Consider the following 17,326-nt stretch of genomic DNA (forward strand, 5'->3'; position numbering starts at 1 on the left):
AATAAAAAAATGGAAAATTTTAGCCAAATAACCAAATAGTTTATAAAAATAGGTAAGTGAAAATAATAAATGAAATAAAACTTTAAGGAAGTCACTAAATGTATATCTCTTTGCAGAAAACTAAAATTATGGATTCTACGTTTTTGAAAACATTAAAAAGCTGATGAAAAAATGGTGGACAATTAACTAGAACTGCTTCAAATAGTTTATAATAATTGGTACGTCAATATGAAAAATTAAATCAACACTTTAGAGAAGTCACTAAATTTAAATCTCTTTGCAGAAAACTAAAATCTTTGGATGCTACATTCTTGCAAACATTAAGAACCTGACCAATGAAAAATGAGTGGCTTACCGACAAGAAAGAGTTTCCAGAAACATTACAAGTGCAACCAATTAAAATTGTTAAAAACAATAAATTGTTGAAATCAACAACTTCTGGATAAAAATGTGCATCACATATTCAGTTTAATTCATATGCTATTATCAGTTTAAAATGGATATTTTGTGAATTCCTTCTGCTGGAAATCAATTCTAACACGCGGTCCAGTACGTTCCTAATTTCAAATTGCCCGCATGTTAATAAATTTTAATTCTGTTTTATGACACCAAAAGGAAGGAAATCGAATTATCAGTGCAAAAGTGTTTACTAATAATGTTTAAGATATTTAAAGTTTTGTTTTTTGTTCTTATTTGTTGATATGTTTAATAAGATTATTATTTATCAATTGGTATTGTAGTGTATTATGTAGTGTAGTGTGTTATTATATATTTTATGTTGATAAAAATGAATAAATTATACAAAATTCATAGAATTTTGGCTTTGACTTTCAATTTGAAGTGGGGATATCATTCATACAAATTTAGGTTAAAAAGTATTTGCAACGATGTTAATTTTGAATTTGACTCGCATCGAAAATTGTTTGAGAAATTATTGAGTAGCGATGCATTTCAATTTGAGGATAACACTTGAGATATTATTGCTAATGTGTTGAATTTCACTGTTGAGGGTAATGTCTGTTTTTTGTTGAGAACGCGATTTTCTCAACAATTTCTCAACATGAATATTACCCTAATCCTTTGAAAAAATGTTTGAAAAATTGTTGAAATTTAGCATTTTTCAAACGTTTGTGTTTATTGGGAAGTTTTATAAAAAATCTACCAAATTACAAAAATATCTTGAAGTTGTTGATTAAATGGTAAGCATATACAAAAATTTTATTCGAAAGAAATGTTTTATATGGAATTTATAGAAAATTTTATTCAAACTTTGCCAAAATTTTATTTCTATAGAAAATTTTGTCAAAATTTTATTTCTACAGAAAAAGTTGTTCAAATTTTATTTCAATAGAAAATTTCGGCAAAATTTTATTTGCATAGAGAATTTTGTCAAAATTTTATTTCTATAGAAAATTTTGTCAAAATTTTATTTCTATTGAAAATTTTGTCAAAATTTTATTTTTATAAAAAATTTTGTCAACATTTTATTTTTATAGAGAATTTTGTCAAAATTTTATTTCTATAGAAAACTTTCTCAAGCCTTTATATCTGTAGAAAATTTTTGCACATTTTTATTTCTATAGAATATTATTGCAAAAATTTGTTTCTATAGAACATTTTTGGCAATTATTTTCTATAGTAAATTTTTGCAAAAATTTGCATAGAGAATTTTGTCAAAATTTTATTTCTATAGAAAATTTTGTCAAAATTTTATTTCTATTGAAAATTTTGTCAAAATTTTATTTTTATAAAAAATTTTGTCAACATTTTATTTCTATAGAGAATTTTGTCAAAATTTTATTTCTATAGAAAACTTTCTCAAGCCTTTATATCTGTAGAAAATTTTTGCACATTTTTATTTCTATAGAATATTATTGCAAAAATTTGTTTCTATAGAACATTTTTGGCAATTATTTTCTATAGTAAATTTTTGCAAAAATGTATTTCTATGAACATTTTTGCAAAATTGTATTTCTAAGAAAATTTTATTTTTAATAAAATTTTTGCAAATTGTCAAATTTTGGAAAATCAGGCAACACATATGTAAATATAAAAGATTTTTATTTTTATTTTTAAACAAAAAAAAACTGACTGAAGTAAAACTATATATTAAAAAAATATATATTTTATATTATTTTTGGAATTGCATAGCATAGCATTGCATAAAAATGTTTTTTTTTTTTTTATTATTTTATTTTTATACAAGACTGAAATCATTATGATTTTGTTGTTGAAATGCATAGTTGTGCTATTTTCTGTTCTTTGTATGAAATAAATATTTGTGTATTTAACCAAAAATTTAGTTTGGTTTTAATATAATTAACATTGCAGATTTTTTAGGATTTTTAAAATGGAAGTGACGATTATGACGATTTTTTTCGGAAAAAACGTGACGATTATTCTTGAAATTTTATTGGCAGCCCTGAATGCAACTCATATGATGGTAACGGAAACTCTCTCACTTTTTGTTTGTTTTCGCATTTTTGGGGTTTGTTCTCTTTTATAATGCACATCAAATCATCGAAGATGGGTTGGTTGTAAAAACAGAGAACCCACCAGGAAGAAAAATGTTGGTTAATTTTGGAAAATTTCGATTATTTTTAGAAAATTTTAACTAAACACTATTACAAACGCAGACATCACACCGATATCACAAAAGCAAGTAAATATTTTTCGACAAATTCAAGGAAATTTATTAGACATAATTAATTTGTTTTCACTTGTTAAGGTCAGTATTAGAGGTGAGTACTATGTTCGAGTTTAGCCGCTAAAGTGAAAACTAAATCAGTAAAAAAGGCACAAAATTATACATATTTATTGCAAATTTTATTGATGGGGAATAGCCCAAAGCAAATTTTCACAAAGTTTGTATTTCTTAAAATGGATTATTAAAGAAATGTAATCGTGAAACAGTGTTGCCAGGTTGGGGGGTTTCCCCCCAAATTTAGGGGTTTTTTACACGTTTAGTGGGATTTTAAGGGGTAACATTTATTTGGGGCAATTTTTGGGGGTAAAAAAATATCTTAGATCTTATAAAGTGGAGCAATTCTCAACAAAATTTGGAACAATTCTGGCGTGAATTTTGAGAACAAAAATAAAGGAAGCAAGGCCGTAGCCAGGATTTTAATTCGGGGGGGGGGGGTTCAACTTTAAAAAAAATATTCATATAATCTCATGTGTAGAAAATGTTATTTATGCATAGGTATGTATACAATATTTTTATAATATTAAATTGAGCCGACGGGCTTTTTGGGCAGCAAATAAATCAATGACTTCTTCAGTCGGCACATTTATTCGGCGATGAACCGACATTAATGCCAATCCATTGAGTCTACTCTCGCCAGTCGAATTTCTAAGATACGTCTTTAATCTCTTCATTTTTGAAAATGAACGTTCGGATGAGCACGTAGTAACTGCAGGGATGGAAAATGCAGTACTAAAGTACTTTTTTCAATACTTTTTCACCCCGGTCAGTACCGTAGTACCCCCGCGAATGATTTAGTACCTTTTGTGTAGACATTTTTGAGTCGATATCAGATTTATGGTACACTGAAAAAAAAGCATGCCCGGTTCCAAAGATTTTGTCTTTACTTTAAAAAAAATTGGTATTGATTCCGAGCCAAAGAAGCGGAGAATACAAGTAAGAATACTTTTAAGACACAATTCACTTTTAAATTTGGGTTTGTGTACTTGCTTCTAGAAAGCAAATTTTAATTTTTCGCTTTTTCAGCTTTGTTTCTTCATATGCTTTCCTTTAAAAACGAGTTAACGACAACTTTTTTTTTTTCCAAATTCAGTCTCGACTTCTGGTAGAAATTATGCTTTGTTTCAAGTAAATAACGTCTTTAAAATAAAGTGTTGAAAAACTTGTCCTATATTTGAAAGATTTTTTGCTTTGTAGTCAAGATGCAAAAAGACAACCAATTTAAAGGCAATTTCATTAAATTTAAAGAATTTTTCTGAATTATTAAAGTCAAGTTGACCTTAGCCCAAACATTTTTTCTTTAATTTTATGATACCCATTTTTAAGTGAAGTCACTTAATTATAAGGACAATATAACTTCATTGAAAAGTTTATCGACTTTTGGACAAGGGAAAAAAACTTTATATTAGAGAAATGCGTCTTCTATGCTAAGCAAAATTTGCATTCGTATTTTAAAGACATGAAATCTTTGACCTCACGACAATATTTTTTTCAGTGTACAATAGCTTTGACAAAATATTTTAATATTTTGAGAAAGTCTTTATCAACCTTATTTGCTAATAGTCTTTTACAAATATGGCAAAACAGACATGTTCATGTGGGAAGAAAATCTCGATTTTGTAAAAGATATAGTCAAAAACAGGATTTTATTGAACTTCAAGAATGTTTTAGTCGAAAAAAATGCGATTCTATATTATCAATTTTTTTATTTCGGTAGAAAATGTTGTCTAAATTTTATTTCTATATAGAATTTTTGCAAAATTTTATTTTTATAGAAAAAATTTTGCAACATTTTTTTTTTCTATAGAATTTTTTTGCAAAATTTTATTTCCCTTCGTTTTGTTTTGTTATTGTTGGTTTTGTTCTTTAAGCCTTGTTATTGTTTTTTTATTGCAGCTTAAAACCATGCATTGACTAAACTACAAGTGTAGCTTAACCAACAGAGGAAAAGAATGTTTGTCAAATTTATTTGGGCAAAGCCATATAGACTGCAAGATGGTTGGATGGACGCACGTTTCGGAATTACCACATTCCTCATCAGCATCCCCTACTTGCAGCAAAACTATCAACCAATTATAAGAATATATTCAGGCAGTTCATTAAACCCAACAATGAACCACACTTGAACCTTCCGAAAAAAAGGTTTTTGTATGATAGCCGGCTATAGAAAATTTTTACAAAATTTTATTTATATGGAAAATTTTGTCAAAATTTTATTTTCTTTAAATTCAGTCTCTTGACAATAATCTTCCAGTGAAATTTTTGTTGAAATTTAGTAAAAAGTACCTTTCCGCTCAAAAAATACCTTTTTTGTACTTTCTTAAAAATTGTATTTTCCATCCCTGAGTACTGGCAAAGTGACCAAAATTTTTAAAAGAATATGCACGTTTGGAAATATCTCTTTATTGCCAAGTCTCCAAGTGCTTCCATCGCTGAATTAGGCAGGTTCTTTTCGCAGGTTTTGCGCCATTTCATTTACACATGTGTGTTTGGCTGTTTCCTTGTTGTTGCTATGGCCAAACAAAGCGAGTCATGTTCACAAAAAGAACAACAAACATACATAAAAAGCAGAAATATATTTTCCAAAAATGAAATTTGTGATGCGAGAACAAAAACAATTTGTTTTTTTTTCGACCGTCGTTTGACGGGCTTTTGAACTAGTATTCTAGGATTTGTGCATGTTTTATAGGTACACGGATGAAAAAGACTGTTTTTCATATGTTTGGCTATAAACATTATATGTTTGGAACACAAATTTTTAAACACAATATTTTTAAGTGCAAGCATATAATGTTCATAAACTAGCATAACATGTTTGGGACATATATGTTAATATGTTAGAACATATTATGTTTGGGACATAAAATGTTTGTAAATATAATATGCTTGGATGCAAACATATATTAATTTAGAAATAGCCTATAAACATATATGTGTTTAGTAGCTTGGAGCGCTATTTAACGGAGCGATATTGAATTAAGTTGGTGGTTGTTGCTTGTTATTACAAAATTAACATTTTATTTTTCCTTGGGCAATTGATCAGCTACTTCTTTGATCCTTACAAACTGTGTGGTCCGCTGTTCGAATCCCCGTCCGGCAAAAGGTAAATTTAAAATAAAAAAAATCATAAAATTGAATAATTTCTTCTACAATGTTTGTATTACAGAAAAAGGTGCTAAGAACTAAAAAATCTCGTGGAAGTGAGAAAGATATCGGGGAATATACAATTGGGCAGAAACAAAATTTTGAGCATTCAGGTCGAAAACCTATGTTGTTAGCACCTATATTACCTGTTTATTTTCATAATTCATTATGATTGTAAATATATAAATAAATAAATAAAATTTTGAGCACAATATTGTTTGGGAGAATTTTTTTAAGCATATAATATTTTTGGGTGCAAAATGCTTCCAAACATATTATATGTTCACAAAATAACATATTGTTTTTTGGAAGACAACATTATTGAATTTGGATGCAAAAATACAAAATGTTTGGAACTTAGACTACCCAAACATATATTGTTTAGACCAATATGCTTTCAAACATATTATATATTGGAAGAGATCAAACATATAAATGTTTGGGCAATACCCAAAAATTTATATGCTTGAAGCAAAATATGTTTGGGAGCATATGTTACAGAAGCGATTTTTTGTGAGCGTGTAAGCGTCTTCAAAATAAAACCTTCAGCTTTCCTTCAACATTTTCGATAAGATTTTTCTATGCAGCTAAAAATATATATTTATTTATATAAAAATATTCATTCATTTCGGGGGGGGTTTGATCCCCCTCATCCCCCCCCCCAGAATACGGCCTTGAAAGGAAGTCAACCCATGTTCCTAAATACAAGCAAGTATGCAATGACATTCTTTTTTAAACGCATCTGTTGAAGGGGCATTTTTAATATTTAGGTGGGTATTAAGTTCGAGTTTAAGCTGAGTATTAAGTTCGAGTTTAGCCGCTAAAGTGAAAACTAAATCTGTAAAAAAAAGGCATAAGATTATACATATTTGTTGCAAATTTTATTATAACTTGATGGGGAATAGCGCAAAGCAAATTTTCACAAAGTTTGTATTCCTTAAAATGGATTATTAAAGAAAAGTAATCGTGAAAAAATGACGTTTTTAGCGGCTAAACTCGAACTTAATACCCACCTTTAAGGTGGGTATTAAGTTCGAGTTTAGCCGCTAATTTTCACTAAAGTGAAAACTAAATGAGTAAAAAACGTCATAAAATTATACATATTTGTCGCAGATTTCATTATAACTTGATGGGGAATATCCCAAAGCAAATTTTCACAAAATTTATATTCCTTAAAATGGATTATTAAAGAAAAGTAATCGTGAAAACATGACGATTTTAGCGGCTAAACTCGAACTTAATACCCACCTTTAGCCGCTAAAATCGTCAATTTTTCACGATTACTTTTCTTTAATAATCCATTTTAAGGAATATAAATTTTGTGAAAATTAGCTTTGGGATATTCCCCATCAAGTTATAAATCTGCGACAAATATGTATAATTTTATGACGTTTTTTACTCATTTAGTTTTCACTTTAGTGAAAATTAGCGGCTAAACTCAAACTTAATACCCACCTTTTGATACAATTAAAAACAAGGTTAGGTTAGGTTAGGTGGCAGCCCGATGTACCAATGTAAAGGGACCTCCTTTTTATAGCCGAGTCCGAACGGCGTTCCACATTGCAGTGCAACCACCTAGAGAAGCTTTGGAACCCTCAGAAATGTCATCAGCATTACTGAGGTGGGATAATCCACCGCTGAAAAACTTTTTGGTGTTCGGTCGAAGCAGGAATCGAACCGGAATTTGTGACAAGTGGTGTAATGATGTTATCTAATGATTTTTATTTACTTCAAAAGAAAATTTTTAGCATAAAAAAACTTATTTCGTCTAAAATTTCGTTCCTCAGAAAAAATCTTCTTTCAGTGTTAAATTTAATTTTTAAGTGTATCACTACAGGATTTTTAACGAAATTTTGGGCCTCTTTTTGTATTATTTACATACTTAAATTTTTGGGGGTTTTTGAAAAAAGTTTAGACCAATTTAAGGGTTTTTTTCTTAAGATCTGGGGGGAAGAATCAAAAATTACCTGGCAACACTGTCGTGAAAAATGACGATTTTAGCGGCTAAAGGTGGGTATTAAGTTCGAGTATAGCCGCTAAAATCGTCATTTTTTTCACGATTACTTTTCTTTAATAAATAAAGTGGTTTTCAACTCGAAAACCGAACATAGTACCTACCCAAAGGCCGGTACTCTGTTCGGTTTTCGCGTTGAAACTCCATACAAAACCAAAACATGCGAAAAACTAGCGAAATTTTTTCCATTTGTAGACGTAACTCGTGTAGTCAGTATTTTCATAACATGGCGCCATTTGCAATGTGAATTAAGAAATAATTTATTTATTAAACTGATTTTCGTGAATTTATAACACAAAAGTGGATCTGATTATTATTTAAAAATGTAATCTGATGATTGATAAAACAAAGTATAACATGGAGTTGTATTTCCATAATAAACTAGCAACAATATCTCCCGCTCCCTACTATATGGTAGAATATAAATAATGTACATATATAACATGAAATTTAAACACAAATGTTAACAAAATAAAAGCTTTATTTGGAGAATTATATTTTACAATCGTTTCATTTGTTCTGGGCATCGGGATAATAAACACAAAACATAATTTAAACAAAAGGAGGCACAGCAATTGATGTTCCAAAACAAGCATTAGCACTTCAACCAACATGTATAGTACCGAGGTAGCAATGAATGGAATCACAAGAATTAATTGCTATGTTCCAAAAAATAAAATGCAGCACTGTAAAATTTATTTTTATAATTCCAAAGATATTTGTAAAATAACTTCGCCTGCTTCTTCTTTTTCAAATTATTTATTTTGTATGCGTGAGTGTGTAAATCGAGCCACTAGTTGCCTATGTATATGTAATCATTTCGTTACATTTTGCGATGTTATCAATACATTTCGATGAAATAAACGCGAAAAAGTTCCAAAATGGATGTTTTTTCCTTCAAAATATATTGTCAACACTATCATTTTTCATCGCGAAACAATTATTGAGTGGAACTTTTTTCGCACCAACAAACAGAGTACCGGCCTTAAGGTGAGTATTAAGTTCGAGTTTAGCCGCTAAAATCGCTAAAGTGAAAACTAAATCAGTAAGAAAAATGCATGAAATTATACATATTTGTTGCAAATTTTATTATAACTTGATGGGGAAAAGCCCAACGCAAATTATCACAAAGTTTGTATTCCTTAAAATGGATTATTAAAGAAAAGTAATCGTGAAAAAATGACGTTTTTAGCGGCTAAACTCGATCTTAATATCCACCTTTAATTATTAAGTTCGAGTTTAGCTTAATACCCACCTTTAAGGTGCCCTTTTTTGTTGATTTAGTTTTCACTTTAGTGAAAAAATGACGATTTTAGCGGCTAAAGGTGAGTACTATGTTCAAGTTTTTCACCAAACACTAAATTAAAAGTGCAAAAATATATATGAAGACGATAAAATTTTTATCAAGTCTCTTCAAATTATGGATGGAAAAGATCCAATGTATTGATTGCAAACCATTTAATATTTCGAAATTAATTGATTGAAAAAAGTAACCGTGAAAAAGAACTGATTTTAAGCTTGAAAACTAACTTTTTTTACTGATTTAGTTTTCACTTTAAGGTGAGTATTAAGTTCGAGTTTAAGGTGGGTATTAAGTTCGAGTTTTTTCACTAAAGTGAAAACTAAAACAGTAAAAAAAGGTATAAAATTATACATATTTGTTGCAGATTTTATAATAACTGGATAGGGAATAGCCCAAAGCAAGTTTTCACAAAGTTTGTATTCCTTAAAAAGTATTATTAAAGAAAAGTAATCGTGAAAAAATGGCGATTTTAGCGGCTAAACTCGAACTTAATACTCACCTTTAGCCGCTAAAATCGCTAAAGTGAAAACTAAATCAGTAAGAAAAATGCATGAAATTATACATATTTGTTGCAAATTTTATTATAACTTGATGGGTAAAAGCCCAAAGCAAATTTCCACGCAATTTGTATTCCTTAAAATGGATTATTAAAGAAAAGTAATCGTGAAAAAATGACGTTTTTAGCGGCTAAACTCGAACTTAATACTCACCTTTAATGAAAATTAGCGGCTAAACTCGAACTTAATACTCACCTTAAAGGTGGGTATTAACTTCGAGTTTAGGGAACCACCGTGGTGCAATGGTTAGCATGCCCGCCTTGCATACACAAGGTCGTGGGTTCGATTCCTGCTACTCCCGAAAACTAAAAAGTTTTTCAGCGGTGGATTATCCCACCTCAGTAATGCTGGTGACATTTCAGAGGGTTTCAAAGCTTCTCTAAGTGGTTTCACTGGAATGTGGAACGCCGTTCGGACTCGGCTATAAAAAGGAGGTCTCTTGTCATTGGGCTTAACATGGAATCGGGCAGCACTCAGTGATAAGAGAGAAGTTCACCACTGTGGTATCACAATGGACTGAATAGTCTAAGTGAGTCTGATACATCGGGCTGCCACATAACCTAACCTAACCTAACCTAAGTTCGAGTTTAAGGTGGGTATTAAGTTCGAGTTTATCCGCTAAAATCGCAACCTTTTAACGATTATTTTTCTTTAAAGATGAGTATTAAGTTCGAGTTAAGCCGCTAAAATCGCAATTTTTCACGATTACTTTTCTCTAATAATCCAATAAAAAGAATATAAAACTTTGTGAAAAGTTGCTTCGGGACATTCTTCATCAAGTTTTAATAAAATTTGCATTAAAGAGATACAATTTTATACTGTTTTTACTGATTTAATTTCGGTTTTAGCGGCTAAACTCGAACTTAATACCCACCTTAATAATCAATTTTAAAAAATATGAACTTTATGAAAAGTTGCTTTAGTCTATTCCCCATCATGTCCCCCCATTCCTATCAGGTCTATTACCCATCATTTTATACTTTTTTTTACTGATTTACCTTAAATTCGAACTTAATACCAGCTTTAATTAATTTTTAGTCGATAAAAACAAAATATGTCGGTAGTACAGGTAGATAAAGCAAAGATGTTAATTTTATATACATCTGGCAACTACATCTGCCATCTGTTTAGTTTGACAATCATTGAGACATATGTTTGACACCAATCGGCGATTTTGTTATGCAAAAAGTTTATTTTGAAATTCAAAATTAATGGCTAAAGATAGCAGCAATGGACAATCGGAAACATTATATGATATTTTAAAAGTCCGCAGTGATTGCAGTGACAAAGATATAAGAAATGCCTACGTTCAGTTATCGAAGAAGGTATGTAACATTCCCAAAACAATGAAAACATTTTGCTGACACTGCTATTTGTAGTTTCATCCCGATGTAAGGTCCGGTGGAAAATCAAATAATGAAACTGCCCACTTCCTTAAAATCTCAGAAGCTTACCAGACGCTTAAGACACCTAGAACACGTAGACAGTACGACGAAACTCTTAAGGCCTCGCAAAATATGAGAATTATAGAGACAGGCAATTCGGCAAAGACAATTCTACACCGGTAAGTCGCAACAAAATATTATTTCAAATGAATTAGAAGATGTAGAAGATCTGAGTAGAATTGAAACATCACAAAAACATTTTACTGGCGTAAAATTAGCAAAAAAAAACAAAGCTGTTGCTGTTGTAACATGGCGTTATTTGTTGGTCCATTTAGTTAGCACGTTAAGGGGGTTTATTATCCTATATGCGAAGTGGGAAGCGCTGCGACTAGAATAGAATCCGTCCAACATGATTTTAGGTTAATGTTGAAATGTGAACCAGAGGCAATCTTTTATTAATAAAATTAGACGCATTAATTGTTTACTTTTAGTTCGGGCAGTCAAGTGCTAACCGTTTAGCTGCTGACCAATTTACAGCTGCACTGAGCTTATGAAAACTATTCACTCGTATCTGATATGCTGTTTTACCTGACGGTTAACAATGCAACTCGATGGGAATGACTAAACCCGTATTTATGTTATAGCATGGGTATAACCCTTCTAGCTTAGTACCGCAACCAAGTTGAAATTTTCTATGGGATTCCACATTGTGAACATGAATTCAGTACATTGTGATACCTCAAATGGTGAATTTTTCTCTTATCAATGAGTTGGCCCCTCCAAACTCAATGATACAGAGACCCCTTTTTATAGTCGAGTCTGAACAGCATGCCACATTTCGCGTGAAGAGAGTTTTGAGACACTCAAAATATCAAAATCATTAGAGCCACTAAACGGAGGCTGAAAATATATCTTGTTGTACGGTCGAAACTGGAATTAGGCCTCGGGCAAGCTTAGATTGCATGCATGGTGAATCTTTTCCTTCCATTTAATGAGTTTCAAAATGGACGAATGTCGTTTTTATTTTGATTAAACAAGTTCAGATGTCACAAATACACTTGCAACGTTATGAAGTGAAAAAAATCCACTATCGTCCATCGAAGCTACAAGAGACTACAGCGTCCATAAAATAAGAGGTTAAGTCAGGTTACTCCGGCCAACAAACAGAACCACGCGTCCACCACCCGGGAATGTAAGGGTTGATAACGTACCAGGCAGGTCTGAACAGGATTCATAAGGCAAGAGCAACCGCCTCAATTCCATATATACCGATCTCCAGATTTGGCTTGCGGAGTCTCTAAGAGAAGCAAATTTCATCCAATCCGGTTGTAATTTGGAACATGGTGATCGTGCCAGAATTGGTCCATATCGGTCCATAATTATATATAGCCCCCATAGAAAACGTTCTCCAGATTTGACCTCCGGAGCCTCTTGGAGGAGCAAAATTCATCCAATCCGGTTCAAATTTGGAACGTGGTGTCAGTATATGGTCTCTAACATCCATGCAAAACTTGGTCCATATCGGTCTATAGTTATATATAGCCGATCTCCAATCACACAAAAATTGGTCCATATCGGTTCATAATCATGGTATAATCTACCAAAATTTTATTTCTATAGAAAATTTTGTCAAAATTTTATTTCTATAGAAAATTTTGTCAAAATTTTATTTCTATAGAAAATTTTGTCAAAATTTAATTTCTATAGAAAATTTTGTTAAAATTTTATTTCTATAGAAAATTTTGTGAAAATTTTATTTCTATAGAAAATTTTGTTAAAATTTTATTTCTATAGCAAATTTTGTTAAAATTTTATGACTATAGAAAATTTTGTTAATATTTTATGTCTATAGAAAATTTTGTCGAACTGAACTATATACGTATTTGATCGATCTTTTTTGATTTAATATATACCACGTATGGACTTACAATTTAGAAGACGGTTTTAGGAGTTTTTAAGATACCTTACCATCGGCAAGCGTTACCGCAACTTAAGTAATTCGATTGTGAATGGCAGTGTTTAGAAGAAGTTTCGACGCAATCCATGGTGGAGGGTACATAAGCTTCGGCCTGGCCGAACTTACGGCCGTATATACTTATTTTATACTGCACTTCTAATTGACTCTGTGAATTATATTGCACGTATGATTTGTTTATGACAAACTCTTGCAAAACAATCTCTAGCAAAAACTTGCAACTTCTCTATTTCTCAAATGTCACATTTGATCTCTCCTGGCTCTCTTTTGCTGGCTTTTTGGAGTAAACGAACGACTTCCAGTAAAAATTTGTGATGATTATCAAAAATTATTTGGTCTAGTACCAAATAATTGAATTGGTATGGTATGCAATAAAACAAAGACTAGACATACCAGAAGACCGTGTAGGTTAGGTGTCCATTGTTATACTTCTCTTTTATTAATGAGTGCTTCTATGGGTAGCCCAATGACAAGTGAACTCCTTTCTATAGCCGAGTTCAATCGGCGTTCCACATTGCGGTGAAGTACTTAGAGAAGCTTTGAAACACTCTGCATCCACCACTGAAACACATTTTGCTGTTTGTTCGAAACAGGGGTTGAATCCATGACCAAGGAGGCCATTGCACAACAGTGGCTCCCACTTAAGGCGCACGGCGATGAATTCACATTTATAAAAATGGCTTCAAATTGAAGCAGTTCCCTTTTCGCACATTTTGCATATTTTAAAAAAGTCGCACCAAAAGTCGCATGACGTCAGAAAGTTTGCAAAATGCGACTAAAGTCTCATAACGGTAACACTGTCTCGGTTATATAATGCGAAAGCCAAAATACCATATCCTACAGACAATTCTTCAAGCCAATATATAAGGAAAACGTAGCAGAGGAAGACAAGAGATTACATGGATTCAAAATATTCAACAATGGACAGAATTCCGCAATGCAGAAAATTTATTAAGTCTAGCTAGAAACAGAATTATTTCCTTGTTTTGTCAACAATATGTAAAAGAAAACTCTACATGAAATGTAATATAATCGCTAACATTTGAATATCAAATATGTAATAAAGAAGAAGATCGATCAGAGTATTGTCCAGAGTTAGTCCCTATTTTTTCACTCTTTTTGGCAACATATGGAAACACGACTCGTCGTTTGATTCAGAGCCCGAATCGACTCAATTTTTGCTTTCCTCATAACGAAAATGCTGATCAGCAAGGTCATACACCATCGATCGGAATAAATTGTTTTCAGAAAAAGCAATATCTGGGTTATATGGTGGTCGGACTTTCCACTTAGGTGGGCTTTATGTGTTTCCAAATAAGTTTTTTTACGGTTTTTGGAACATATGGCTGAGCGTTATTCTGCTTGCCGTACGTTTCAAAATATTGTGGTCTCTAACGCATCAATTGAATTTGATACAAAAGCTCCTTTGATTGTTTCACTCGTTTGCAACAACTCAGTGTACACCACACACAACTCTTCCCACCAAAAATACAGCATAAACTTCTTTAAATGGATATTCGGCTTTTGCGTCGATTTTGAGCGATATAATCGTACGATTTGCTGCACTTGGGATTGTCGTACTGGATACACTTTTTATCACCAGTAAAGATAGAAAAAATCGCAAGCTCCAGCGAATGATGTTTTGTGGGTTCGAAACTTGATTGAGAGCAATAGAAAACTTTTGTCTACACACATATACTATTAGCTATCGAATGAGGTTATTTGTCAGTTTTGTCTGATTGGTGTATTCCGAACTAGGTTAGGTTAGGTTAGGTCAGGTGGCAGCCCGATGTATCAGGCTCACTTAGACTATTCAGTCCATTGTGATACCACATTGGTGAACTTCTCTCTTATCATTGAGTGCTGCCCGATTCCATGTTAAGCTCAATGACATATATGTCATCTGCTGTGAATCCGAACAATGTATGTCATCTGCTGTGAATTGTGTGTTGCTAATTTGCTTTTAGAGGATTTCTTTAAATTTTAGTTATAATAATGACACGAATCGCAAGAATACCATTCAAAATTTGTGCTTCATTTTACACGTTTCATTAATTTTACAAAAATTGATCATCCCCATTCGGCTTCCTATCACCCTTACACATAGCACCCTTCAATTCAGATGGAGCAAAATGTAAATTTTTTTTTATAGACCTTGGGAAATAAAACCAAATTATGATCCCAATCCTGGACCATATTATGGCATCAATGGCATGAATAGAACGACAAATTCCAAAGTAGCAGCAGCAATTATTTTACTTGGTATCGCTGGTGGAATTTTTGGATTCTTCTCTGTGAAGTGAGTATTATAAAATACTAGAATCGAGCATTAATACAATTTTTCCAAAACTTTAATTACCTTCTAGACATTCATTTACGCTTAATCAAGAGCGATTAGATGAAATATCTGCTAAGGCTAGCAAACATCATCAACGTATTCGAGCTGAAGCAGAAAAATCTACACGTGAAGAAAATGTCCGTCGATTTGTTGAACGAATCTCAAATCAAGCTGATAGATAATTTGGCCTTAAACATGGCACAATGTAAAATTGTGCACAAATATGATTTATCGGCAGATATAAAATTTTCCTCTAGCGGATTTAAGCAAAATCCCAAGTGTTTAAATGTATATCTGTTGATAAATCATTATTTACATATGTGTGTATATAATTTTATAATAGGTACAAAAAAAAACTTTTTACTAGCAAATTTAGTTTAAAATTGAATGTGAATATCTATGTACATATGCTTCTTTTGTATTGATATACAATTTGCGATACAATAAATATCCCCAATCACCATAAACGGCAATGGTTAACAGAAAGCTTTAAACGTTCGTTTGAATTGCAAAACTCTAATGTAAATGTTGTTTTCAACTCCGAAGGAAGACAAATTAGCTTGAAAATATTAAAAAATATATATTATTGAAATCCTTGCGACATGTCGGATTCCATCGTATGACATTTTGTGTGGCCGAATGCCCAATTATCCTTCGTTTGCTTTAAAAATTAACAACTGAATGAAACAGTAATGAATTCAAACTTCTTTGATTTCGCATTTTCGATTTCATAAACAAGGAACAAATCGACAGAAAGTAGAATGAAAGTAGAAGAGAATGCACTACATAATACATGCAAAGAAATTTATTGGTGAACACAACAGAAAAATTTGCTGCAAAAAAAAAAACTGCTGAAAAAGTGAAAGAAAACATTGTGTGGTATCTTTAGATTCGATTCTGTTTAAACATGATTTAGTTTGACGGGCGACACCGTAATCACATTTTCGAGATTTAAGAATATTATATGCCTCAAATATACAATTCACTACTTTTTTTCAATGGTTACATTTTTCCGGCGGCACAGAGTCATTGTAAAATACATTTTTTTTTGAAAATTCGCCCTATTTTATCGGTATACTTTGAACCACTTAACTTATCACAGATCCAATTATAAAATTTTATTCGTCATCTCAATACCTTGCGTTCAAGTACCAACAACGATATAATCTGACATTTCTAGCTTGAGATATGATTTGTCTAGTAAAAAAGGACGAACAACTAAAACTAACAGGATATATCAAAAAATGTTCCATAAAAATGTTAACCTTCATTTTCTAATTCAGCATATGAAAATACGTAAAAAAGTCACCACTCATCCCATGTACATTTTCAGTGTAAACTAGTGTTATCCCCTCTCAGTAATGCTGGTGACATTTTGTGTGTATCAAAGCTCCTCTAAGTGATTTCATTTCAATGTGGAACTTCGTTCGGACTCGGCTATAAAAAGGAGGTCCATTGACATTGAGCTAAACACAGAATCGGGCAACACTGTCAATTTAAATTTAAGTTTTTTACTTAAAAAGTCTGGCAGAAACCCATGTAAAAATCAAAATTATGTGTCGAGTTCCCATTTGTGGACAACCGTCTACTTTCAATTTACAAAAAATCGGGCAAAAGGGAACCCTCTCCTTTACTCCTCCCTGACTAGATATTGGAAAATCACGTACCCTATATTTCACATTTCACAAACTACCCAACGGTCCCTATAAATTCCAAGTAAGTCGACGAAGTTTAGATTTTTCACTATTCCCCTTCCCCAACCAGATATCGAAAAAGCAGGTACCCTGTATGAATTTAATCACATTATCCCACGTTTCCTTTAAATTTCAAGTAAATCGAAGAAGGCTATATTTTGACTATTTTTTGAAAGGGGCGTCAGTTTCCCTGATTAAATATCGACCAATAC

The 17,326-nt window shown here is 31.7% G+C and overlaps 1 protein-coding gene across 1 annotated transcript; it reads left to right on the forward strand.

The window, feature by feature from the left end:
- Positions 1 to 10,857: 10,857 nt before the first annotated feature.
- On the forward strand, positions 10,858 to 15,906 carry DnaJ-60 (DnaJ-like-60). Its single transcript, XM_075292321.1, has 4 exons — positions 10,858 to 11,047; positions 11,102 to 11,286; positions 15,235 to 15,381; positions 15,449 to 15,906. Exons 1-4 carry the CDS (start codon positions 10,934 to 10,936, stop codon positions 15,600 to 15,602), a joined length of 600 nt encoding a protein of 199 aa, XP_075148436.1. The 5' UTR covers positions 10,858 to 10,933; the 3' UTR covers positions 15,603 to 15,906.
- The last annotated feature ends 1,420 nt before the right edge of the window (positions 15,907 to 17,326 follow it).

This window comes from Haematobia irritans, chromosome 1 (assembly GCF_050003625.1).
Source record: "Haematobia irritans isolate KBUSLIRL chromosome 1, ASM5000362v1, whole genome shotgun sequence".
NCBI classification, from domain to species: domain Eukaryota; kingdom Metazoa; phylum Arthropoda; class Insecta; order Diptera; family Muscidae; genus Haematobia; species Haematobia irritans.

Excerpts from the sequence above, each read along its gene's own strand:
- DnaJ-60 (XM_075292321.1), top strand. The coding sequence starts at position 10,934 with ATGGCTAAAGATAGCAGCAATGGACAATCGGAAACATTATATGATATT. Across the intron at positions 11,048-11,101 it reads ACGTTCAGTTATCGAAGAAG|TTTCATCCCGATGTAAGGTC; the intron begins GTATGTAACATT and ends TGCTATTTGTAG. Across the intron at positions 11,287-15,234 it reads GCAAAGACAATTCTACACCG|ACCTTGGGAAATAAAACCAA; the intron begins GTAAGTCGCAAC and ends TTTTTTTTATAG.